Genomic DNA, 26,847 nt, shown 5'->3' on the forward strand with positions numbered 1-26,847 from the left:
CTTGTAGCTTATAGTCTCTTACTCGGAGCACAGCGTGATTTCCCTTGTGATGGACTTCACACACACATTGTTCACATTTGTCCTGCAGGAACTGCAGCTCTCTGCACCTTTCTATATTTAAGTGTTTTCAGGTGGATTAGTCATTTCAAAAAAGGACTAAGGTGGCTCTTCTCTCTAAATTGCGCTAACTCTAACTGGCCACAAGATGGAGCCAGAGAACTGCTGTTCGGTGAAACTGAAGTGAAACAGTTGTCATGGTGAGGACCTTCTGGCAGATAAAATGTCCCTAAGGAGCCCAGACGAGATTTGGTGTTAGACATGATTTAATTCAAAGTATGTACTGCAGGTGGGAAATGAAACTAGTCATTGCAATATCGATTAGGATTTTCAGTCAAAGATGGTCTGCTGCCTATAGAAAATATTCTTAACCCTTTCCCAAGTTCCTCTGTTCCTGAATTGAAACAAAGATGGCAGCCCGCCGGCTACCTGGGTAGGAAACGGTCAAACATGGGAAACAGGTTAAACAATCTTTGTTCATATTAAACAATATTTTCTAAGTTGAATCAAACACAAAAACAGTAATTGTTATAAAACTAGGCACAACTGCTCCAAGAATAGCAGCGAACACAAGCTAATGTTAGGTTAGCTAACGTTATGCTAGGCTTAATGCCAAATATATGTTAATGTTAGCATTAAGCTCGAAAACCAGTGGCTGGTGAATAAAGGCAACATTTAGCGAGCCAAATGTTTTTCTTTTCAGATGTTGGCAGACCATTCTAGCCAATACTAGACTTGCATTCAACAAGTGGCCAGAAAAACGCCTCCAGGATATTCATGTTACTCTCATTTATCAAAGATAAAGCCCATTTTCAGTCCCAACGCCCCCCCGTGAAAGAGTAGTTTAACAATAAATCCACTTGTTTGAGTTAGCAAATTACATGTTTAGTCATTTTATTACACTGTCTATTGATCTATTATTTTATTTATTTTCCTGTCTCACTTTCTCTGTTGGAAACAAAATATGCCAGTGCAACTTTACAGTCAAGATTTTTTCCCCCTCACAACAACAATAAACAGTATGAGAAAAATGTACGGCAATGAAAATATAAACTGTATATATTAAAATTGTATTAATTAGTCGCTAGTGATGGGCCAATGAAGCCTTTTGAAGCTTCGCGGCTTCAAACGCAGCAGCATAGTGACATCTGGTGGCTTGTAAAACTTATAGCAGCCCTTCAAGACTGGGGCCGACTTTGTTCAGAAGTTCTGCATTAAATGTAGATGTTACTGTGCGATCTGTTACAGTAAAATAATTAATAAATGCATTGTCTAAAAAGCCTAGATATAAAATATTTTTCCTGACACAAAATACTAATGTAGACTATCATATTGATGTAGTTTAGGCCCAGTGTCCACTGAAGGCTCATGCGTTTTAACTTCATGTTTGATATTTATGCAACATTTCATATGATTCGCAATGATGTCACTTTTATGACATTATTACTTGGTATCAGGTGGAAATGTTCTCATACATCACATAGTTTAGCTGCAAAACTTTCAAACTGTCTAACTGAATTAAGCGCTCTCTGAAGCACCAGTGACTTTTGAAGCTTTGGACGTCATCAGTCACGTGGTATTCCTCATTTGACACAAGCTTCGACACAATTTGAAAAAGTGCGCGTCACAGGAGTGAAGCAAACTTCGGTATCATCTGATCATCTCTATTAGTTGCTATAGTTTTAGAAAGATATACCATGAAAATGCCATACGTGATACATCAAATGCAGCAGACCTCTCAACAGGAAAATGTGCAAGAAGCAAAACAGTCAGCCACACAGGAGATTGCTGTCATTACTGAAAACCATGAAAGTTATGTTGTCATTTTTCACCATCATTTTCAGCAACATGAGCAATGTGCTCGTTGCTGTGAGTTTGTTTTGGGGTATTTCTGACTCCCAATGGTAAAAAGTTGCTTAAAAGAGTACTCCACCAATATAGCTTTGTACTTCTATAACATGGTCGAATTTGTTTAAAAAAAAAGATCAAAATCGATGCAGCAGAACCAGATATGTCGTATTTTTATTTCACACAAAACCTGGTGCCTACGTTACCCACAATGCAACTCAGTCGGAGATTCTGGAGTGTTATGCTAGTAGCGGCTAATGTAGCCTCTAACAGAGCTGAGGAGCGGGCTACAGAGGTCTGGTAAGCTCACTTCTTTCTAACTCCACACCCCCGGATTTTTTTCATTTTCAAACTTGTAGTTTTCAAACCCAACCGACACTGAGTCAAGTGACATCACTTGAGGTAGTTTATTAGATTTTGGGCAGCTCACTCTGGAGCCACAAAAGGCTTTATACAACTTTTTGAATTTTAGTATTCCCCAACTCCTGTAAACTGACTTTGATGTGTAAAATTGTTGGAGTTCCCCTTTAATGCAACTTTAAAATCATTATGCCTTGTGATTGTGGAAATTGAAAATGGCAAATTGCACACCTTAGTATAAGCCTCCAACCTTTTTTTTAAAAGCATCATACCATTTCACCTTATATGCCCTTATTACTCAAATTATTTGACAACACAAAATTCCCTCATGTTATTTGAAGTGCAGCAGACAGTAGAGGGCAGCAGCAGTAAAGGTAAAGCTGTGCAGACCAGCTTGACAAAGATCTAGTTGAGGTTACTGGACAGCGTCATTTTGTTAATCACATATTCACATATACTGTATGATAGATACACTGTATGTAACCCTGTAGAACTATAATTCATTCAGTTTTTAAACTCACGAGAGTCAAACTGAGGCACAGAGGTGTCAAGTAACTGATTGTATTTTCTGTCCATTTATTCTCATATGCTCTTCCTCTATGTTCGCTTACAGTATCACTTCATATATGAACCAGTTATGGATTGCCAAACAGATTCATCAGTCACAGAATAGTACAACTGAGTATATTTCTTTCTAAATTTTATGTCACATACTGAGCACTGGCATAGCTTGAGTGACAGATGCAAGATGTCTGAGTGAGTTATTTAATCTTGTCTTGACGAGTGACAGAGTGACACCCTTTGGTGTGGTGCATTTTGCAAAATGCTGTGACAGCTCCATCTCTCAATTGTTGGCTTCTCCGGTCGCCTCTGTGGCATAATAGACCTGTCATCAGCATCGTCCTCCACCATCCCTCTTCTGCTTTTGTCTAGACAGCAGTTTATCAAACATCTCCATCCATTTTGGAGGGCTTTTTATTTTTTTGCAAGCGCAGATAAGGAATGTCAGATGTGGCGTTTTCAATACCACAGTGCCAGATTGGATATAGATAAATGTTTGACCTCCTTAGGCACTGTTCAGTTTTAGATTGATGATTTGCTCACTGCAAAAATCACCATCTTAATAAGTCATTTTGTAAAAATCTTATTTTCTGCAGTGGGGTGAAATGATCTCACCCATTTCCAAAACAAATCATCTTGCTTGAAATGTTTTCTAGAATCAAGTGTCATACTTCTTGATTTTATTTGTTAGCAAATTTCTATTGGAAACAGGTGAAATAGTCGCAGCCCTCTTGCAGATGTTCATTCCTTTTAGGACTCAATAGACTCTAGCAGGGCCTTAGCTACTACTGAGGACACTGAGGTCATGTCCACAGTATTTTGCTAGGAATTTGGGCATTTTAGCATCCTGAGTTTACATTACACATTGTGGGTATTTCATTTGCTGATTCCAGTGTTTATAGACTCTTATATTCCTCACAGTGTCAAGAAGGTGTTAATACAGCATTTAGACCATCATGTGGGGAGATACGATTTAGAGAAAATATAATTGAATAGTTAACTAAATAAACAAAATATGAAAAAGCCAAATAATTTAAACATTTTAGTGACTTGACCTTTGTTGAAAAATTTCTAGGGGGGATTAATTGTACTCATGACCTCAGTATTTCTAAAATCATGACTCAAAATTACTGGTTAGATATTTTGCAGACACAATTTGGTTCTGAATAAGGTTTTGACAGTGGGGATTGATTACATTTTGAAGAATTAAAAAACAATGAAATATTGTGATTATGTGGCAGCCAATGCATTGACAGTAATGACTTTCTGATCTATGTCCTTTCCTCCCCAGCTTCCTCTTTACCTGGCAAACTGTCTGCTGCAATGACCAGAGACAGTTTGTGGAGAAGCAGAACCTTCTCTTTGGATGTATGTATACTTTGTCTATACAGAAACACACACATTTCTATTTTTGAGCTTGTGCCCTCTGACCATTGCAGCTGCACCTCTTCAGCACAAGTAGCTATAATTTCCTTTTTTCCCCCAATTTAAATATGCTTGTTTGGCATGGCATGAAAATAGATTTGTGTTGCCAAGGCATATAAGAGAAAAAGAAAGCAGGGGAAATTATGATACAAAACAGTTATATGAGAAAAGAATTTAAAAGAAGAACATTGTATCTTGGGTATCTTAACATCTTCTGTAATGTTGCTAAGGTGTTCATCCAGTCTGATTATGCAAATACTGTCATGTCAAGTTCCATGTGTGGTAATTTTATACATTTCACATACTGTCTGTCATTAAAGACAATTTCATATATGTCCACGGGTTATTTGTTATCTGTCGGTGTCGCCTTGTGGCAGCAGAAAACTGAACATGGTACATGCTCAGTGAAACCAATCTGTTCTTGAAGTTACAGAAAGGTATGAGTGGTTTGATTTTTAGATGACATTGTATTTTATTCCATGAGACCGCTGCACTAACAGCAAAGGCAGTCTTTCCTAGACCCGTTCTGGTTCGTTCATGAAAACAGTCACTGGGGCATGTTAAATATGGAGAGCCAGAGCAGCAAAGATGAGATACGAGATAGCAATTTTCCAACAACATTGTATCGGTGGTTATCATATCTCTCAGACAGGGGAGGCCAACCAAGTTTATCATATAGAAAGCAGTGGTGCGTGTTGTATTATTATCACCAGTGATGAACCAGAGGGCAGAGTGGTAAATGTAATCTAGGGGCCTCAGAGGGGAGGCAGCAGCATGTCGATATTTGAAATCCCCATAATCCAGAACTGAGAGAAAAACTGGTGCAACAATATTATTTTAACTAGTCAGAGGGAAGCTGCTTCTGTTTCTGTACAATAGAGGGGTTAGGGGGGATCTTGCAGTGCATTAAACCTGCATTAATTGATTTGTTTGGCCACTTTGGGGCAGCAGAACACTGACATCACCTAATAAAGCCAAGGTGGCATTAATCAATATTTTTATAACAATGGATCAATATGTGTAATGTGTAATGTGAAAGGGGTCACTTGTAGTGACAAACCAACAGAGAATTATCACCTGACTCTGCAGTTCCTCTGAGCTCTACGAAGCATAGCATTTTTCAGCTCATTGTTCATTTTCTGGCCCGCAACTTTCGTGTTTTGATTCACTCTCACTTAAACCCACTTTACCTGCTTGGCACCAAATGGCAGACGGACAAAGTTAGCGACCTCCAGAGGTGGTTTGAGCAATCCAACTCGAATGCTTCTTGGATGCTTTACATATAGCTATCCGATCCGGCCAAGACGCATGAACTAAATGTAAATGGGATCATAGTCATTTGATCCATTTTTATCAAAAATATCAATTAGATTAGCTTTAAAGGAGTTGTAATTTCTCTGTGACTAATTGGACAGAATCGGCAATGCAGAAAACAGTATTGTCAGCATAAAGGCAAATTTTATGGCAATTTTTAAAAATATTTTGGACACATGCAGAGGGAACGTGTCTCTATAATAATAATACGTTTTTATACATCTATATTGATGTCAATATGTGTCTCTAAACACAGACAGAGAAATAGACAAATACATTCTCACTCACTGGATCTGTCAATATGTGTGCTCAGACGTACAAATAGACAGTGTGTGTAGTTGTGTGTGTTGGTGGGGTGTTGTCAGAGACCCTTGACGCTCTCCCTCTCTCTCTCCCTCTCTCTCTTTCTGTTTTTCTCTCCACCCCGCTCTCATTCCATCAGGTCCTCACAACACACACACCACAGCCTCCGACCGCTTCATCTCCTCCACCAGAGCGAGAGGATCAGAGAGAGGGAGAGTACAAGTGACGGGAGAACAACAGCAGCATCACTGACAAGCATCTCCCTCACTGGGGGAGAGAGGGAGAAAGAGAGAGAGGTAGGGAGAGAAGAAGTGAGGAGAAAAGAGGAGAGAGGGAGAGAGAGCAAAGCAGTGAGAGAAATAAGTTTTTAGTTGGACGGAGGACAAGCGAGGGAGAGTTTGGAGTGAGAGAGCGTGGTGGGTGGCAGTGGGGGGATTGGGAGCCTCATTTTCCCTTGTCTTTTATCGGCTGTGAGCGCCGCCTGCCTCTTCTCTTCTCCTTCTCCCCTCCTCCTCCTCTTCTTCCTCCTCTTCTCATCCCGACTCTCCCCTCCCAGCTCCCGCCGTGGGGTCTCAGCTCTCCGTCTCCCTCCCCCCCTCCCTCGCTCCCTACCTCCCTCGGGCCCTGCTGGGAGCCTCCGAGCTGCTGCGCCGCAGGAGGATGTCTCGCAGGGAGTCTCCGCCGCCACCCTCGCCACCTCCACCTCCGCAGCTGCTGGGAGTGCGGAGGGGAGAGGTGGAGTGCGAAGATCGTCCGGAGCGTGCCGAGCCATTGTCGGACGCCGAGAGGGAGATCATCCAGGACACGTGGGGGCACGTCTACAAGAACTGTGAGGACGTGGGGGTGTCTGTGCTCATAAGGTGAGTTTTTATCAAGATTTTATTTCTCCCAAATTTCTCTCACTGTGTGTAAACTTTGAAACAAGAGATGACAGTGAATACATTGTTTGCAGCTGAAGGTGCTTAAGTTTAAGGCTGTGTGCGCTGATGTAATGCCATCATTTCAGTTCCCCTGCTGTTTGAGCTTTCTCTGTCTGTTGCTCTGTTTGGATGTAGATGCTCTATTCTCACAGTGAATCCTGGCACTTTCAATACATTTTCTGTGATCAATTCACCATCCAGTGCATCCTTAATAATTAGTGGTTGGATAGTAAAGTGATGGGATTTCTTTGAGAATTATATCAAAGAATACCTTCAAGGCAAAGGAAGAGAGATCTTTCCAACAACAGCAGAGTTGTAACATTACAGGTTTTCTTGGTTATAGTGAACCAAGAAAACCTGTAATGTTACAGTGAGAGCAAAGAACAAAATTCTCCTGAAATGTAATTGTAAAAACTTGTTTTTGTTGCTGGTGAATATCCGAGAAATACAGAGATCACCAAAAGTGACCAGTTGCAAATTCAAAACAATACATACAATATTTGAAATGTCATAACATAATAAAACATAATAGGCACATCTGAGTAGTGCATCAAAGTATAGATATAAGCAGTAGAAATCAGTGAGGTTTGATATAAACTTGTGAAATTGTATAGCCATCAGATTTAAGAAAAATCTGATAGTATTGATAAAAATTGAAAAACAAAGATATCTAATGTATAATTATGAATACTGTACATGTCAGTCATGTTTTGTCTCAATTTCCCTTAATCCTTATGTAGTGACTGTGGCTTAGTGGTAGAGTGGGTTGTCCACCAATTGGAAGGTCGGTGGTTTGATCCCAGCTTCTCCCAACTCACGTGTCGAAGTGTCCTTGGGCAAGACACTGAACCCCAAATTGTGACTGTGATATGTAGTTGAAGTGCTTGTCAGAAAGATTAGAAAGCCATTATATAAGTACAGTCCATTTACCATTTAGAGATTGTAACAGGTGACATTTTGTCACACAATTAAAACGTTTTTTTCTTTTATTTGTAAAGAGAATCTGCTGAAATTCTTTTTCTGAGACAGTTGAAGTAAAGTGAAAAATGAAGTCTAGAAGTAAATTATTTTGTGTCAATCAAGTGTGTGGGGAGCAGTGGTGGAGGAAGCATTCAGATTCTTAAGTGAAAGTACTAATACCACACTGTGAAAATACTCCGTTACAAGTAAAAGTTCAACCATTGAAAATGTCACTTAAGGAAAAGTATGTAAGTATAATCAGGAAAATATACTTAAAGTATTAAAATTAAAAGTACTCAATGCAGAAAAATGGCCCCTGTAGCTGTTACTACTATTATATATTATATCATTACATTATTATTACTCATGCATTAATGTAAAAACCGGATTTTACTGTTGTAGTTGGTTGAGGTGGAGCTCATTTTGAACTGTTGATTATTTTCATTATTGATTAATCTGCTCATTATTTTCTTCCTTAATCGATTGAAAATAGTGAGAAATGCCGTCAACTATTACCCAGAGCCCCAAGTGACACCTTCACAATGTTTGTTTTGTCCAACCAACAGTCCAAACCTCTAAATTATTAACAATCAATTAAAATAATTAAAAAAATGAAAAGGAAAAGCAAATCTTCACATTTGTGAAGCTGAAACCATGAAATGTTTGCATGAAAAATAACTTAAACGATCAAAATAGTTGCCAATTAATTTTCTGTCAATCCACTAATTGATTAATCGACTAATCGTTGTAGCTCTACTTGTATTAACTGTTGTGTAGTTTAATTTATAACAAGACATATTTTATGAACTCTTCATATGTTTTGTGTGCAAAAATATTTCCCTCTGAGATGTAGTGAAGTAGAAGTAGAAGGTGTCGTGAAAAGAAAAGACTCAAGTACCTCAAATTTGTACTTGAGTAAATGTGGTTAGTAACATTCCACCACTGGTGGGGAGCCAGCAGCAAGTCAGTCAGCTCAGCCAAAGTAGGACTCATGCTCTGTGTGCCCAAAAACCCGAGGAAACCTGAAAAGGTTTTTCAGCATATGCGAATGAGGTGCCATCTTGGAACATGGTATCCATCCATGATCCCTACAACATATGCATTACACTTAAGCATAGTCCTTATTTACTACAGTAGCCATTTTGAAATAGACTGAAGTTCTTCCCATATATTTGTCCTCACGTTTATCACACCAAACATTCACGTAATCTTAGCCATCTGTAGATTTGACCTCAGCATAATAGTTTTCAACTTTTCGCAGACTTCATCTCAAGGATTATACCTAAACATGACCAGTTTTATTCCAGTTAGTTGGGAAAATCTCCACACTTCTGGCTATGACCCCATGATCATTAATTGTGCGCAGAAAACATTATTATTTGCTACTCAGCACATCTATTATTTTTATGTATCACGATGCACATTATGAAAATGTTTGGAATTGTACAACCATGTATATATTTACAAAGTCCCCATAAATGCATACAGAGAAGCTGAAAATCTTGTTTTTGCTGACCTCCAGTGGTTTCACTTCTCACCTTACTGCAGTGATGTAGGAGTGCACTCCAGGTGTGTCTGTGCACTGTGACATCACTGTGGATGTGGTTACAGGTGCAACAGACTTGAAACTTTTACCCAAAGAGGGCAGTGAAATACTGATTTTCAGCTTGATATTCCCTTTTAAATTCAAAATGTCCTAGTTGTTCCTGAGTTTAAACTACAAAATACTACTCTCTTAAACTACTCTCTTATCTATTATCTATTTTTCTATCTTATCTATAAGTCCCAATTTAGTTCATGGTCTTCGCATTAAGATGGGTCACCAACAGATCCTGACACATTATGTAGGAAACCCAGTGACAACGATAATGCAGGCTGTATCTTACATAGGCCACACACACACACACACACACACACACACACACACACACACACACACACACACACACATCCTTGTGCTTCTGTCTTTGTGAGGACCGTCATTGACATAATGCTTTCCCTAGCCCCTTACCTTAACCTTAACCATCACAACTAAATGCCTAACCTTAACCCTAAACATAACCTAATTCTAACCTAACCCTTAAAACCAAGTATTAACTTTCAAGCAGCCCTTTGAATGTGGCCAAAATGTCCTCACTTTCCAAAAATGTAGGTAAAAAACACGTTTCAGTCCTCACTATGTAGCAAGTACTAGTATACACACACACACCATGTTCTGCACCCATTCCCTCAACCTCTCACCAATAACTGAGCTGTGACAAGTGTAGGGAAGGAAGGAACATCACATTCCTCTCTCATTAAGATGCTGAAGAAATACTCCATAGTCCACTTCTCTGCACTACAGTATGACAAGACAAGACAACGTCTTTGAGTGTGTGAATATGTTGAATTTGTGCCTCGTGCATTTACATTTATCTTGGGTAAAATTCATGTATAGATGACAGTTTATGCCTCATACATTTTCATCTTTGGATATACTGTACTGTAAGCATCTTGTTCTTATATTATTCACAGCTCTTGCTCAACCATTGCTACTGTCTTCTTAAGCTGTCAAAACATATCTATAACCATAGAATCAAACTTTTTCCCCCCAAGAGCCTAATCTTTAACAGACAGTAATTCTCTGTGAAGCTTCAATGCAAAGTTTTGCAGACCAACTGGATGTAACACGGCTTGACTGTGTTTTTCCTGCTTCTTCTCATGTGTTTTTTCTAATATATCAAAGAAGAAAGACTCGATTCATTTGAATGTCTTAGTGTTACACTAAGAAAGCCCTTAAGGGCTTGTTAAAATGAACAGCGAGTTGTAGCCAAGGAGACTGATGTGAGTGAGACAAACTGATTTTCGGTTTGGGGTGACGACAGTCCCTGAGGGAGAGAGTGGAAGGGGCAGAGAGCATCTTTTGTGCATGTGTGTGTGTAAGTGTATGTGTCATGTGCTCTTATCTGTGGATGACAGCAACAAGCTTTGGCACTTAACTGTCTCCCTCCATGCTTCAATATCCGACGTCTCCTCTGTCACTCCTTTCAAATTTCTTATATATATCTCTTTCCCTAATTTGGCATTTTTTTCTACTCCTTTGATGAAAAGATGGCATTCTTCTTCCTCTCAAATCTCAGTTGGTTGTGATGACCATCAAAATCAATTATGTCACGTTACATATCCAGGAATTTATTTTGCTGACTCTGGTGAAGATGCATATTGACAACGTAGAGCTTCTCGAATACACATAATGTGTCAACATGGCAGACAGACAATGACTATGAATATGCACAACTGGAGCTGCAGCTAATAATGATTTTCATTATGGATTTAATCATACTTAGCACCATTCACAAATACCAAACCAGGAACAGGCATCAGTATCAGCCTGCATTTTCAAGAATTCATTATTTCTAAGAGAGGGCCTAGAATCTGGAATTCAGTTCCCGCTCTTTTTGAAAAGTTTTGCCCAGAGTTTTTTTTAAAAAGGAATAATTACACATTTTGGGAAATTCACTTTCTTGCTGAGAGTTAGACAAGAAAATTGATACCACTCATCGGTATAGTAAATATGAAGCTACAGCCAGCAGCCAGTTAGCTTAGCTTAGCATAAAGACTGGAAACAAGGGAAAACGGCTAGCTTGGCTCTGTCCAAGGGTAACAAAATGCATCTACCAGCACCTCTAAAGTTCACTACTTAACACATTATATGTTGTTTGTTTAATCTGTAAAAAACTGATGTATCAAAACACAATGTGGGGACTATTTCTTGGCTTGGAGCAGTATCTTTCTGGACTCTCTCCTATTGTCTGACAACCTCACAGTGACGACAAGACTCCAGGAAGTTATGGAAGCTTTAGAGGTGGTAGTAGATTTTATTACCTGTTTCCCCCATGTTTCCAGTCTTTTGCTAAGCTAAGCTATGCGGCTGCTGGCTGTAGCTTCATATTTACAGATATGAGAGAGGTATCAATCTTCTCATCTAACTCTCGGCAAGAATGCGAAAGTTTCAATATTCCTTTAGGAAATTCCTCATTGTCAACTTTTTGTACTTATGTGGGTATTTTAAATTTACATCACTAAGAAATAATCAAACAAACATTCATTTAGTTTGCAAAATGCCAGAAAATAGTGAAAAATTCCCATCAAAATATCCCAGAGTCCAAGATGACGCTCTCAGATTGCTTTTGTCAGTCCAAAACCCAAAGATATTCAGTTTACACTCATATAAAACAGAAAAGCTGCTAATCCTATTGCTTCAATTATCAGTGAGTGTTTGGCATTTTTGCTTGATAAAAGTCTTAAATTAGTTATTAAAATTGTTTTAGCACTTTACATTTTCATTATTCTACGTCTGTGTGATGCACAAACAGTTGGCTGGCAGTTTCTTAGTTACTTAACACAACCTGAGGCTGACACTGGGTCAAAGTCTTGCACATTTGAAATCAGTGCACAACATCCCCCATGTGAACACAGATTTGCATTTTCATGTCAATCCATGTGCCTGGATGCATGGAGAGAATAGATAGTGACAATAGCCTCAGTTGATCTCACCAATGCGTACAAATGCAATTGCACTATAGAGTGAGATACCCCAGGCGTCAGCAGAACAGTACATATGGCAGCTTTATGAATACAATCAAACCCTACATACTTTGACTCAAATAGTACTGATGTAGTGACAGTGCAGACGGGAGGATTCAGGCACATTTTCACCAAGCAGAAGATAATTAAGTGTCACAATGAAACAGAATTTTGAGACGGTTTCACTGGATTAATTTGTGGTATTTCATGCTATATTTATAGCAGGACGTTGGAGCAGGACACACAAATGGGATTGATTTACTCTTAATGCTTTGTGGTACCCGTTAAGGTAATCATCAATGATACATTTACAGGGCTTTCACACATAAAGCACAAGCGTGACATTGCACGGAGCAAAGCCATTATTAAATAATAATAGAAAGCACGGCTGTGCGTACCATAGTGACACGCAGTTATCATGGTGCAAAGTTTGCTGTAAAAAAAATGGAGATGAAATTAATTTAGGGTGTCTCTGATTTCCCTGTGATATACAATGCTAGCATGGCAGCAGAGAGGATGGAAATACCAGGTTGGAAAATTAACATTGTAATTGTTAGCATATTCCACATTCATTGCGATGTAGCATCATAGTTAGCTGCTTTATAGTATAGCAACATCTGATCTGAATACACTATTCACGTAGTCTATTTTGACAATTTAAAACAGACAATAACATTTTTTAGTATTGATATATCGGCCAATAGTGTTGTTGTTGTTGTTTTTTACATAAACATATAATACAAACAAACAATCCTGGTATGGATTGACACATACATAAATACAGATACGTACATCTGCAATACGTTAATCTCAGCCAATATATTGGCCTCATTGGGCTCATTTATTTTTAGGTCAATCGGTCTGAATCGGAAGTTTGATGTTAAAGTCTGTGACAGGAGGTGAATTCTCATCTCCTGCAAGAAAATCTGATGTTCTTCATGCCCATCCATAACCCCATCTGTTAATAAACCTTTATTGACAGTTTATATTTGCACTCTTTCCTACTTTGTACTGCAACTGATGCTCAACAATTTCCCTTGGAATAAATAAAGTTCTACCTTATCTTATCGCTCCAACCTCCACACCATGCATGTAATTACTGGGGGGGATACTGGGCAGAATAATGTACAAGCCATTGGGTACATGTCTTATACCAACCTTGTGTCACAAAAGGTTTACAGGCTAATATTGGGTAATGTTTAACTGTTAACACGTGGTCATACAGTGGGTCAGGTGACCAGGAACCTCAAACGAGTCAGTGTAATCCTTCAAACTGGCTTATTTTAAGAGAACATACTTCCTACAATATTGGTAAACCATTCAAATCTTAAATTCTGAGTGTCATGGGATCCAACTTTAAAGGATGATAGGGACTTTCCGACACTGAAACTTTCCTGTACCTGGTGATGTATCTGTTGCATATATCCTTTTAATGTATTGTAAAACCATGCCTTGGCTACAGGGGATTAAACATTTATCATTCTAACACAAGAAGACAGGCACAAAAGGAAGAACTCTGTTTTTCTTCAAAGAAAACATCAGAGCAGCACTCTGTTTTCTTAAAGCTCTGCAGTTAACTTTCATATTTGTCTAAGCAGAACAAGAACTATTAGAAAGTCTGTATTATTCCTGTCACCAAGGAAAAGAGTGCATACGTATCGTGACAGCTGGTAGAGCCAAACTAGGAGTGCCACAGGCAAGCCGAGCCTTTGTAGGCCTAGCATGACATAGGATCTGGGGGATGTGGATGGAGTGTAGCAGGGCTGCCGAAGGCCAAACTCCAACTGGGAAATAACTGTACTAGCAATTCTAGTCAGCTGGAGCACTGACAAGATGTAAAGTGGGTCAGAGCAGAAGTGTATGTGCGCACACATGTAAATCCATCTGTTTTTGAGTCAGTGTTTGTTTTTATATGTCTCTAAATTTCTAAAGCTCTGTGTTAACAATTATACTTTGCATTGTTGTCAGTGAAAACTGACAATACTTAATCTGTCAAATTTCTCACAAATCCCTTTAGCTAAGCTCATGGAAACTTTCTTATTGCTTTGGCATACAATCTTTCCTCCCTCTTGTGAGCTCACAGTCAGCTGTGAGGAAAACTGTCAAACCCCTGAGTCAAAACAAATCTTCGTAACTTTAAATGCCACAAGACAATTTACATTTTCTTTGTTTATCTCTCCTCTTACATCTACCAGGGTGGTATAAGAATGGAATTTACTACATCTGCACCTAAAATAACTCTTGTTGTACACACTTGGCAGACCTCAAATACAATACAGACACATCAGAGATAAGTGTTATTTTCTCCCACATCACAAGTCTGTAATGAGTTTTGAAAAGCTGGTTTTCTGTTAGACAACAGCTAAAACCGTTTCTCAGCTTTGTAAGAGGATGTCAGGACAGGTTAGCTATACTACATTACTTTTTATTTTTACCACACTAGTAGCGTGGCTCTATCAATGGCAATCTGAGTCTATTGGTCATTTGGCTTATCATACACCAAATACTGCACAGCTGTTTGTAATACTTACAGACAGGATCTTTTACAACTCTGGAAAGTTATCACGGTGACAACTATTTTATCTTTCTTTAGGACGATTGCGAGGTAAACAGTAGACAAATGAAGTTACAAAGAAAACTGCCAGGAATGTGTGCTTGCTTGTATGTGATTGGCCAATGCAGCACCTTGCTGGATGACATCGCATTGCAGCAAAACTTTGTCTGATTGTGGCCCTAGTCTTGTTAATATTCGATGGAATTCAAAAGAAAATGTGGCAAATACATTGTTAACAACAAAGACCAAACTAAACCATCGTGTCATTTAAACCCTTTTCAAACATAGACCTTGATTTGTAAATATGTTGGGAATTTTACATGTTGGTCTCATGTCTGGAGAAGCACCAGATACACTTCAATTCACAAAAAAAGTCACTACGGAAATCTTACTAGGTTGGCCCTTGTCACATTTCAGTTCCAGCACTACCGGCATGGCATTAGTCTGAATTGAATGCCGTCAGATTAAGGTAAAGAGTGCAGAGACATGGTTTTATCTAAACATATCAAATATAAGTCTGATGCTCTCAACAGTGATCACTGTTTAAAGCTTGATTTGATTCAATTCATGCAAGAAGGTCCTGTGCCTGCCATTATATTTCAGTAAAGTAACAGTATTTATACAAGAGTAGGACATTGTGGAAGCAAAAAAAAAAATATTATACAGCTTTTTTAATCTGCTTAATACTGTGCCTTCAGTAGGTGTCTTTCAGGTTGATCCACTTGCATAAACAGCACCAGACATGCTTGAAAATTAAACTCCACTCTTCAGCACACCTGCATCCAATTACACTCATAGGATTTGATCAATCTTAACTATCTGGGGCTCATCAGCGCTACTGCACTGTAAAGGATTCTGCCAGGCACCTCCTGTCACACTGATGGTGCAGAGGTGGATTACACACTTAGACATGAAAAAGTATGTGTGTGAACTGCACTTAAGTAAAAAAACTACTTACTACGGAAAAAAATCACAAGAGATTGATTAGAATTTATGGCATCTGTGCATTTAAAGGCTTCAGGATATCGTTAGCAGACTGACTGAGGGTCACTGAGGGATAATAAGTTTTATTTTTGAAATATGAAAATTGGAAAGATAATGACTTCGTAGCCTCTGCCCGTTCGTTTCTTGGGTACATTTTTATTTTTCAAGCATGAGTCCTCACATGCTTTGATCAAATGTATGCATGGTTCTCATTATGATAGATTTCCACTGTTCCACTTTATTATGGGCTTCTGATGGGATTTGGGCAATGGGATTAAGCCTAATAGATGTCATAGCTGTCTTGTCTTGTATTTTTGCAAAGAACAATTCAAGAATAAATAGTAACAACAATGTTAAGCGAAGATGTCTTTCTTGTTTGTGTAATGTGCTTATGGTCTTAATGCTTCGCTCCCTCTCTTAACTGTTCTTGTCTTTCTTCTTAGACCCTGTCAATCGTATTTTAAAAAATATATTAAATGCCCTTTCTGAATATTGATATCAAATTAAATGTCCTTGTATTTAATCTTTCTTCCATTATGGAATTTTATCACAAGATTCAAATTAGAAGGAGGACTGTTTTGTTTGGTGGCCTTAGTTCAGGTATCAGCATCCAACCAACCATCCAACCAAGTCATTAGGATTTATCCTCTGGGGACCATCAATGTCCGTAGGAAATGTTGTACCAATCCATCAAGTAGAAGCTGAGATATTTCACAGGATAAGTGAAAACTTTGACCTGCTGGTGGCGCTAGAGGAAAAGTCAGAGGATCACCAAAGTCATTAGGATTCATCCTCTGGGGAACATGAATGACACGGCTCCCTAGAGCCAAAGGGGGCGTCGGAGCTCTCTCCACGAGACATTATAAGTTACATTAACATTAAAGGATGATCAGGCTGCTGCAGGTGGCTCATGTGTCCAATAATGTTTGTTTGGGTTTATTAAAGTGTACCTAGCTGTGCATACAGCTGTGATTTCTCTCAAAAAAGTATGTTTTTCTATTGTCTGATTTCCTGGAGTATCAGACAGATAGATGCAGCCACTGGTGAAGAGATGGCTGTGTGTCCAGCATCTCCAATGTGTCCTGTGTGGCGAGACATTTTTCATCATTATGTACCATCATCACAGCCCTCTTGTAATCCTGACAGTTGGGCCACTTGATTTATACCTTGAATTTGTTGTTATCTGTGACTTGCAACTATGTGAGTCCATGACTTTTCAAATACGAATGAGGCCCAAAATTAAGGACAGACAAGCCATACTGTATTTTATCCAAAAAACATCAAACTGTCCTCACGTCTGTTGTTACTGGCTGTTCTGTTGTTACACTGTTCAAGTATAGCAGAAGGGGACTGACAAGAACTGGATGCTAGCATGTTTTTCTTGTCCAACACCTCCATCATCTTGATTATTAGAGTGGGCAAGGAGAGGAAAAATTGTTTGTCCCAAGTTGCCACTTGTGTCACTTTTAACATGGCCGGTTTAGCATGCTGGAGAGGGGGAATTGTTGGATATTATTTTGAGGAATTTAAATCACCATCTGTTTGTACATGTGCAGTAACAGCTACATTTCCAAAGCATTAGGTTGTTACATGAGGTTCTGATGTAAAAAAAAAAAAAAAGCACTTGGATAAAAATGAGGTGTGGAATGAGGTGTATATTAGGACATGGAAAAATAGCTAGCAATATAACAAGACACAGTCAAGGAGTCAAGTCTAGCCCAATATCACAAATCACAATTTGCCTCAAGGAGCTTTACAATCTGTACAGCATACGACACCCTCTGTCCTTAGGCCCTCAGTTCAAATAAGGAAGAAACCCCCAAAAAAACCTTTTAACAGGGAAAAAAATGGAAGAAACCTCAGGAAGAGCAGCAGAGGAGGGATCCCTCTCCTAGGACGGACAGACATGTAATAGATGTCGTGTGTACAGAATAGATTCACAACAGAAAATCCAGTATATACGATTATGATGACAAAATGTAGATTGTAAAACATAAGTGAAGAGGATGGATCCAGGAGGACAATTGAGCAGTTTCAGGTGTCGCCCACTAAGTAGGATCTGAGCCACGCCACCTCCTCACCACCATAGAGACAAGGAAAGAGGACAGGCCACACAAACACAGAAGAGGACAACATCATTCACACAGAGAGGACAAACAAACAAACACACAGAGGGAGAGAGAGCCATGATAACATGCAAACTAGGGAGAGAAGGAGAGAGGCTGAATCTCCTGGAGGACGAAGATCCAGATCAACAACAGCAAGGAGAGAGAGAGGTCCCAGGACGGCTGATGGTCCAGCACAGAGAAGACTGAGTGCAAGAGAGGAGGAGGCTGTTTAGCGGATACAATTTACCATGTTCACCGTCTTAGTTTAGCATGCTAACGTTTGCTAATTAGCACTAAGCACAAAGTACAGATGAGTCTGATGGAAATGTTAATAGTTCTTCTGTAGTATTTAGTCATAAACCAAAATATTGGAATGTCTGTACAAATTTCCATCCAATATTTGTTGAAATATTTCAATCTGAACCAATTTTTTAAATTTTTTTTCTAGTCTGAAGTGATCTGAAATGTTTTCGCCTCTTTAGATTCTTCGTCAACTTCCCATCAGCCAAACAGTACTTCAGCCAGTTCCAGGAAATGGAGGATCCCGAGGAGATGGAGCGAAGCAGCCAACTTCGACACCATGCCCGCAGGGTGATGAACGCTATCAATACTGTGGTGGAGAACCTCCATGACCCAGAGAAGGTATCGTCAGTGCTGGCCCTGGTGGGAAAGGCCCATGCTATCAAACACAAGGTGGAACCCATGTACTTCAAGGTAACTTCAAGGAATAATCCACTGTCTGGTGCTATTATGCTTTTGTACATTGTTAATCTCTGATGTTAAGGATTTACTTTATGATGAAGTATATAACTATAATAACTGTCTGTCATATTGCCACATTCTGCTTTACCTTTCTATATTTCCCAGAATTGCCCTCAACAATCCCTTAAGATACATTGCCACAGGGTGTAGGGGTGATGTTTCATTGTTAGGAGATGTGTTGCTTTCTCGTTTTAGCCACTTGATTGGTGTATTCCCATGAAACAAAGTAGGCCGTGTCCTGAAAGATAATTGTCGAGTGCTTTCTTTACTGGATAAGTAGCACAGTGGAAGTATTTTCTTGCTTCTTACACCCCATTGGCACCCCCAAAAATGTTCTCATTACCAATCTAAAATCACAGGGAATTCTACTGCCTAGTTGAATTTACTCAGGCCAAAAATGGCGTTGCAGCTGCAACAGTGATGTCACACTGTACTGACTCACTCATTCACTCTCATACAACTCTGTGTATGAGAAACACACATAAATGTTAGAGCAGATCACAAGTGTAAAGTAGTTTATGCTATGCTAATACATAGAACTACAAAGAACAGTGTGGCACCCTGTAGTGGTACAGAGAGTTGTACAAACAGTAAGAACATAATTCAAAATGTCTTTACTATAATGAACCAAATTGGAAATGAGCAATGATCATGAATTTAACTTGACATATGACAATTAAAGAAAAAAGTACCATATAGCAGCCAATTCCAAAAACCGATTAAAGCAGTCCTTAAAGTTATCGAAGTTAATGAATGTTAAAGTCATTACCAGAGCTATCAGTGCTGATTACCTGTAGAGGCAGAATACAGAATCAGAATAAGTATCAAAAATGTTTATGATCCAGTGTTTAATTTAGACCATATGGTTGCATTATTTTCAATGTGAAACTCCAATATGATTCCCTCTTCATCTAATTGAAGAGGAGAAGCATATGCTTCCTCCCTTCGAGTCTTTTGAATGTCATCTGCAGTTGGTTTATAAATGCAGCTGTGAAGAAAACACATTACCGCAATTTAAGCATCCCTCTACTGGCTTCCGATTGCCTTTAGAATGTGTTTTAAGATTTAATTGATCAATTTGTGGATAAATCATTAAATAGATTAGTCCCACTGTGTATTCCCTGAAATCTTAACCCCATATGTACACGGGTGAGCCTCTTAGGTCATTATTTAGTATTTTTCTAGTATTTTTTCTTCCTGTCTTATCATGATGGTGATATATCATTATTAGCACTGAAACAATTATTGGAACATTTTTTTCTGATTAGTTAATCATTTTAAGTGGTTTATCAAGCAAAATGGCAAACGTTTTTTGTGGTTGCAGCTTGTCAAATGTAAGGAGTTGCTGCTTTTTTCTTTTATAGCATTCTGAAATTGAATATCTTCTGGATTTTATGGACTGAACTATTAATAAGAAATAATCAACTTATGGGTTGTAATGGGGGTTGACACAGAACAGGCAGAAAACCACAAGCACGACTCAAGACAGTTAGGTTAAGAGCAAAGTTCAATATCTTTAATCCAGAAACAGGCAGAGATCAAAACCAGGCAGGCAAACAAAGAATGCAAACTTAACCAGGTAAAGGGCAGGTGTAGAATTGAAGTCCGGGAAATCAGGCAGGTAGGATCAGGAAGGCAAGAAACAAGAGCACTGTAATGCTTAGCTCAGTGCAAAAACATTGGCAGGCTGGAGGGAGTGGCTGGGTCTGAAATGACAAGAGAGCTGGTGACAGGGGAAACCAGGCAGAATGAATGAATGATCAGGAAGGATTCGTGACATAGATACCTGTTGTTTCTGCTGCTTTCAACCACATCGCATGGCCTTCCTTAGTACATGGAGTTGCTCAGTTGTCACAGAGATGGTTTTGTGTGACATGGTAGAAGGGGACGTTATGATCCCCCCCTCCAGGGTCAAGTTAGCAATAATAAATATGCAACGTCCGTTTAGACTTTCAAAATAAAGCTTGCTGAGAAACATTTCAGGTGTCGGTCGCAGTTAGGTTAGGTTTTAGCACCAAAACTACACTACGTTTAGGAAATGAGCATGGTTTGGGTTAAAATAACTACTTCCTTAAAACACTCAACGTTGACTATTGGTTTCACACAGGAAATGAACCCGGTCTCTGGTGTGAAAGTCCTGTGTTTGACCCATTACTTTTATGTTTGAGCCTTAAGAACATTTAATAGCAAATACTTCAGTAGAGTTTTGAGATCAAGACTTCATGAATTGTATTCAGTGTTGAATTGATTAACCTTTGATCAATATATTAAAATAATTTCGCTTCAGATTTTGCTCTGCCTCATCTTTAAGTTTGTATTCAACATAATACCTTATTATTTCAATGAAATGTACTGAAACAAATGTATATGTGACACAAAAAGGCAATTTATAATTTTGGCCAGTGAAAAATATGCTTGGCCGGTGGATTTTTTCATTGGCCGGTGAGTCAAAAAGTTTATTTCGGACACTGCCCCCCTCCATATATGACCACCTGATATTACATGACAGAAATTCATGACAGAAAGAGATGTGCCTGAAAGCTTCGAAAACACCACTTAAATGGACCTTGTGTTGAGAACTTATTTGCCAAAATGCAATTTATTCTTTTTGTAATGGTTTTATTGCCAGACAAAAGTGAGAATTGAGGGGTTCTAGTGTCCCCAGTTCTCACAGATTGTGAACTACGAATGAATAATATCATGTTTTATTTCTGTAACCTTAACGCCACTGCTCATCTACCACATTTAAATCCACATTTCCCTCTTTTTATTTTTGCTCTCCCTTTAAATATACATACAGTATATACAGTATATATACTATATATACTGTCATATCATATCACATATATATATCTACTTTTTCACTCCCCACCTGTGTTGTCCTTTCTCTCTACTTTCTACATTTTCATTTCCTTTGTATCACCTGTCCAGCCACTGCTTTAATGTTTTACTGTTATCATTTTCAATTCTCACCTGCCTCGCCCACTTTTGTGTAACAGTGAATTGGATTCTTTATTTCACCGCTCTACTCTCACTTTACCTACTATTTCTCTGCATTACTCCCTCTTCCTTCCCACCTGCCATTATCTCGATAGCCACATATTCCCACTCTTTCACTCTCTTTCTATCCTTTCTCTTTATCATACCTTTCCCTCTTTTTTTCCCCCATGTTAATAAAGTTTCTTTCTCACCCTCCTTCTTCCCAGATCCTGAGTGGCGTGATGCTGGAGGTGTTGTCTGAAGATTTCCCAGAATTCTTCACGGCAGAGGTGCAGATGGTGTGGACCAAACTGATGGGAGCGGTGTACTGGCATGTGACAGGGGCCTACACAGAGGTGGGCTGGCTCCAGGTCTCCAGCTCGGCGGTGTGAAGAGTTTGGAAGAAGAGGGGGTAAAGGAGTTTCATTTGCAAGGAGTTCTGTGAGGATGGTTTCACAGACATGGATAAGATTAACGTGGTAATCCGCGCAACTCTGTACTTTATTTTGGTGACATTTTGGTGCTAAGCCTTCATTGCTGTGGTGTTTCTACATCGCACCTCCAAGACTCACTTGGACACCAAACAGTGTAGCCAGACAACATTTTACTTTTCCTAATGAAGTTTTAGCTAATGTAAGTGGTGCTTTGGTCTGTGTGTTTAGCCACGGAGGCTATCACTGCTAATGCTAACTATCCAGTTCCTCTATTGTTTATTCCAAACAAACTGCTGTTGCTGCCAAAAGCATACAACACATCACTTCCTGTGTGGCATGGGATCTTCCCCATTAATGAGCTACCAAGTGCTTAGACAAGCAAATCCAAAAGCTTTTAATTACTGTTCTGTTACATTCATTGACAATTGACCCTTCGCTAAGCCCTGTCCCCTTTAGTTACTTTTGCTATGCCTGTCCAGCTTTCCAATCTAGCACGCTACATATGCAGTTTACAATAATAATGGTGGCAGATTAGCCACTCAAACTTCTTAGTAATTTTTGAAACAATGGTTCCTTAAGTTCAGACAGAGACTCATTTCCAGCTGAAGACTGTCGATTTTACCACCCGTAGTAACAACTGTTGCTAGCAGATTTTATCATCTATCGCTAGCTAACTAATTAATGTTAGCTAAGCAAGTTATTTGATAATGCTGTCTCCAACCAACTCGTTTTAACAAAAACCTTGTAAAAGGGTCCTAAACATGCACTTGAAGGCTACATAACAGCTACATGATTTTATGCTAAAAGGCTAAAGCTACATGTCCTAAGTAAAAAGACGGCATCTTCACCAGTTGATGAAACATGTTGAACCCATGGAAACAGGAGCAGTATTGTTCTTGTATTGCGCTGTAGCTAGTTAGTTATAGTATTATGGTACAATATGATAAGAAAAACTGTGAAGAAAAATACTGTAATTATAAGGAAAATTAAAAAGCGTCATAGTATCCTGGACTGGCTCAAACGCTGTGGGGTAATACTACACAATGGATGTGTCGGTCCGGAACGGGGCTTTTTCAATAACCTCTAACTCCACAAATTAATGTAGTTAGTTATTGATATACCCCATAGTCTTCGATGTAACACTGGGTTAGGTTACTACTGTATGTCGTAAGCTAGTTAGCTGGACATGCTAACATCTGCAGCTCAGGTTAGAGCAGACAAACACACTAATAATGGACTGCACTCTTTGGTCTTGTATTTTTGGAGAGGTGATAAAAAAAACATACCGCCCTTCAAACTCTTGAATACCGTGTATTGCTCTCACTACAGCTTCATGCACACTGCTTTAGCATGTGGAGAAATCCAAAGCTTGACAGGCCTGCTGTGCCTAGTTACAGATAAACTTACGTTATGTTAGGCAATTGCTGTTCAGGGGACGGTTTTGGTGAACGGCCAACTGGGATGGCAGAAACAGACATTTATTTACACGAAAATGTTGCGGATTATTACTTTACAGAGTTCATTTCTGTGGAAACCTGCAGTGAGAGAAGCATCTTCCGGCTAAGCCGCACACATGAATACACCTCATGATATTTTGAAAGAGAGACTGAAAGAAATGTTTAGACAAGAAATGATTTTTAAGCTATGAGAGGGGGGGCAGTTAGTTGTTGAAGCCCCAGCTATGGGACCATGGAGATGCTGACTGTTAATAGATTCTCTTTGTGTCCTACTACAGTATATCCTCATGTTTAGGTGACCTGTGCCCCTTTCTCTCTCTATTGATGCATTGTGTGCTCTTAATGTCTTGTTTAACTTTACACAGGTGTTGTATGTATAAGTGTACAGTGGGCAAGTGTGCATACTCTTCTGCCTTTGTTTACAACTCATTGACACAATGATCTGTTGACGTGTTAAAGAGGGCTGTATTTTCTTTGCTAAAAGTCCTGGACTAGCAGCAATGCTTTAAGTTTTTATTTGCCTATCACTTTCATTACACAAACACAACATTGTGAAAGTGAGATGGAAAATATCAGCAGGTGGACACAATCAGCAACCACGCATGTACACATTCACACACAGGCATGATGTAAGACCTCCCCTATACTAATATTTACAGGACTGTCAGTTAGTTTACCTCTTCAAAACCCATTCAGAGAGACGTGCTGCATTAAAGGCTCCATTAAGGGCTTTAGAAAGTCACTCCGGAGGTCTACGGAAAACATTTCAGCTATAGAAGTGCCATCAGTCTGTTTCTTTAGATCTCTGACCCCATCTAACACAAGAAATGAAATCCAAATACATACAAATACGTGAAATGCAATTGTACTGCCTTTGCTCGAACACAATGGGCGATTTCTTCATATTTGACAAGGGGAATGGTGGAAGCTTAATGTCATTTTCCCTCATAGTTTCTGTCTAAACTCATATGCAGACATCATATTCAGTTATCTGCCACTCCTCAAACATGCATACTGTCAAACTAACTTTTTTTACCTTACTTAACCTCATCTTCTTGTCGCCGGTGCTTCAGTAATCAGTCTTTGGACTGCACGCACTCCAGCTAGCAGTCCCCGTCTGCAAGTCTCTCTCTAGTCAATTCCCAAACATACACAGCAAATCTGTTTAGGATGGACATTTGATCCAATCTTCAGTTTGCATCTGCTCCTGTGACGTCCTGTATCTCCCATCTGACCCCCCTTGGCATCAGCATCTGGCATTAATGAGGAAGTAATGAGTCTCCTCTCCTCCTCATTTGGTCATTCATCTACTGTAACTTCCCATTGCCTCCGTTAGGACCGCGTCACTGAGACAAAAACAATTATGATTGGACAGATGGTCTTTAACCCACCACACCATGTTGGCCATTCACAACAATGCTTTTTAAAAATGTCTTTCATACTCTTGTAGGATAATGAGTTTAGCACAGTTAGATTCAAGAATTAATTTCACAAATAAAAACATCTATACAATGTTTTAAGTGACTTCCTGAAGGTGTTGATTACACATTATGCCTTGCCTTAGACCAGTGGGCTCCAAAATTTTCCGATCATGCTCCCCTTTGGAAGCCGGGAAAAAATCCCCCCCTCACGTGTAAATTGATTATATTTGTATCAACCAGGTAGAATATTGGAGGAACTAGTTTTTAAAAAACGTTAAGTTGAATTTGATGGAAGTATCATTATCAAGAACGTGAACTGCATGTTTCTCACTAGTTTCTGTTCTGCAAATGAAAAAGTTAAACTTTGCCCAAACGGCCAGAGTTTCATTCTACCTGGTTTCGTGCACATTTTCAGTTTGTGCATAAAAAAAAAACCTAAGTGAAAAAGCTGGGGGGAAGAAAGTCGAAATATCACAAAAAGTTTTTACACTTGGCTGAGATGGAAAAGTTGGTGAATCTTTAAAAGCAAAATGCAACAAAATGCAATGAGTACATCTTATCTTGATACGCCCAACTCCTATATAATATTCACATAACAGTGGTGGATGGAAATGTCCTTATAGTTTAAGCCACATCTGTGTATGGAAGCCAAGAACAACCAAGAACAAATCCCATTATCGCAAGTCAAGTTAATATAACAATTTTTTTGTTTGCGATAACACGATAATTTAACTTGTGATCTTGAGATAACAGGATTAAAACAATAATTGCAACCACAACCACTCTTGGCTTCAGTATCTGAAAAATACGGTCTTTTACATTCAACTTGTGTAGATGTTTACTAAGAGCTCCCATTAAACAAGTTCCTTTTCAAGTTGAACTGGACAGTCGTAAGCCTACAGTATGTCATACAAGTCAGACAAGTGGATAAAAATACACAGAGGAGTCAAACAAACCTCAAGGTAAACTATTTCCACTTTGGCTCAAATAGCTCTGGAGGCAGTAAAGCTGTTGTCAGACATAAATGATCCATTTCAAAATACACACTAGACCTATTCTTTGCCTGACTTCTGACGTTAGCGTCCCTCTGAGGTCAGACCTCAAGCAGCTTGAGGTTCAGGAATATTTTTGTTAAGCAGAGTTCCCCTGACATCTTGTATATTAAACACTGTGTGGTGTGAAATCCATCTGCAAACACACACACACATACACACAATGGAGATGTACTGTTGCTCTCGCTAAGCTGCAGGTTTTGTGTTCCACTTCATCTATATGCAGCATGTTCGTCGTCACACTTTAAACACACAAGTACAATACGATACGATACGCATCCCAATGACTCTCGCTCACTTTATACATATCTTTTCTCTCTCTCTCTCACACACACACACACATGGTCTTGCATTAAATTGGCCGAGTCGGGCATGTCCTCGCATGCCAAGTGTACTACAGCAGCACTTAATCCAATATATATTTTCAATCATTTTAAACTGAAAATTAGACATTAATTCATTATTTGACACATTCATTCTCTTTCAGCAAATAAGGGCATCACAGTACATGTGGAACTATGTGTTTTTGTTGTGAAATGTTTCTGTCTATCAGTTAAAAAGTTAGGACTTTATATTTTTCTAAATATATCTATGAGAAGGATTCTATGTATTTGAATACTGTATATGAATATGTCATTGTATACTGCGTTGTTGGTGGGAGCAAGTGCAGTGGCTTTGTAGTGTTTTGAGCATGTTTGCACAGCCTACCACAGACTTGTACCTTCGCAGATCTGGTGAAAACGAATCAATATATCAATCAATAAAATATACTTGTAAATTTG

The 26,847-nt window shown here is 39.0% G+C and overlaps 1 protein-coding gene and 1 long non-coding RNA gene across 4 annotated transcripts; one reads left to right on the forward strand and one right to left on the reverse strand.

Annotated features, from left to right (window-relative positions):
* Positions 1-268: 268 nt before the first annotated feature.
* On the forward strand, positions 269-26,847 carry cygb2 (cytoglobin 2). Of its 3 annotated transcripts, XM_044190868.1 has the most exons (6): positions 269-333; positions 4,118-4,194; positions 6,008-6,164; positions 6,425-6,728; positions 18,443-18,674; positions 21,929-26,847. In XM_044190868.1, the coding sequence occupies exons 4-6, from the start codon at positions 6,529-6,531 to the stop codon at positions 22,091-22,093; spliced, it is 597 nt and encodes a 198-aa protein (XP_044046803.1). In that variant the 5' UTR covers positions 269-333; positions 4,118-4,194; positions 6,008-6,164; positions 6,425-6,528; the 3' UTR covers positions 22,094-26,847. The 3 variants fall into 3 exon arrangements, with proteins under 3 accessions (XP_044046803.1, XP_044046801.1, XP_044046802.1); XM_044190866.1 differs by having other exon boundaries at positions 6,008-6,728; XM_044190867.1 differs by lacking the exon at positions 269-333 and adding an exon at positions 461-518 and having other exon boundaries at positions 6,008-6,728.
* Positions 20,217-22,052, reverse strand: LOC122873742. Its single transcript, XR_006377503.1, has 2 exons — positions 21,914-22,052; positions 20,217-20,428 (listed from the first exon to the last, which is right to left on the reverse strand). It is a non-coding gene; the product is annotated as an uncharacterized LOC122873742 (long non-coding RNA).

The sequence above is a fragment of the Siniperca chuatsi genome, linkage group LG3 (genome assembly GCF_020085105.1).
Source record: "Siniperca chuatsi isolate FFG_IHB_CAS linkage group LG3, ASM2008510v1, whole genome shotgun sequence".
Classification (NCBI taxonomy): Eukaryota; Metazoa; Chordata; class Actinopteri; order Centrarchiformes; family Sinipercidae; genus Siniperca; species Siniperca chuatsi.

Coding starts and splice junctions, on each gene's coding strand:
- cygb2 (XM_044190866.1), top strand. CDS start 6,529: ATGTCTCGCAGGGAGTCTCCGCCGCCACCCTCGCCACCTCCACCTCCG. Junction 6,729..18,442: donor GGGGTGTCTGTGCTCATAAG/GTGAGTTTTTAT, acceptor TCGCCTCTTTAG/ATTCTTCGTCAACTTCCCAT. Junction 18,675..21,928: donor TGGAACCCATGTACTTCAAG/GTAACTTCAAGG, acceptor CCTTCTTCCCAG/ATCCTGAGTGGCGTGATGCT.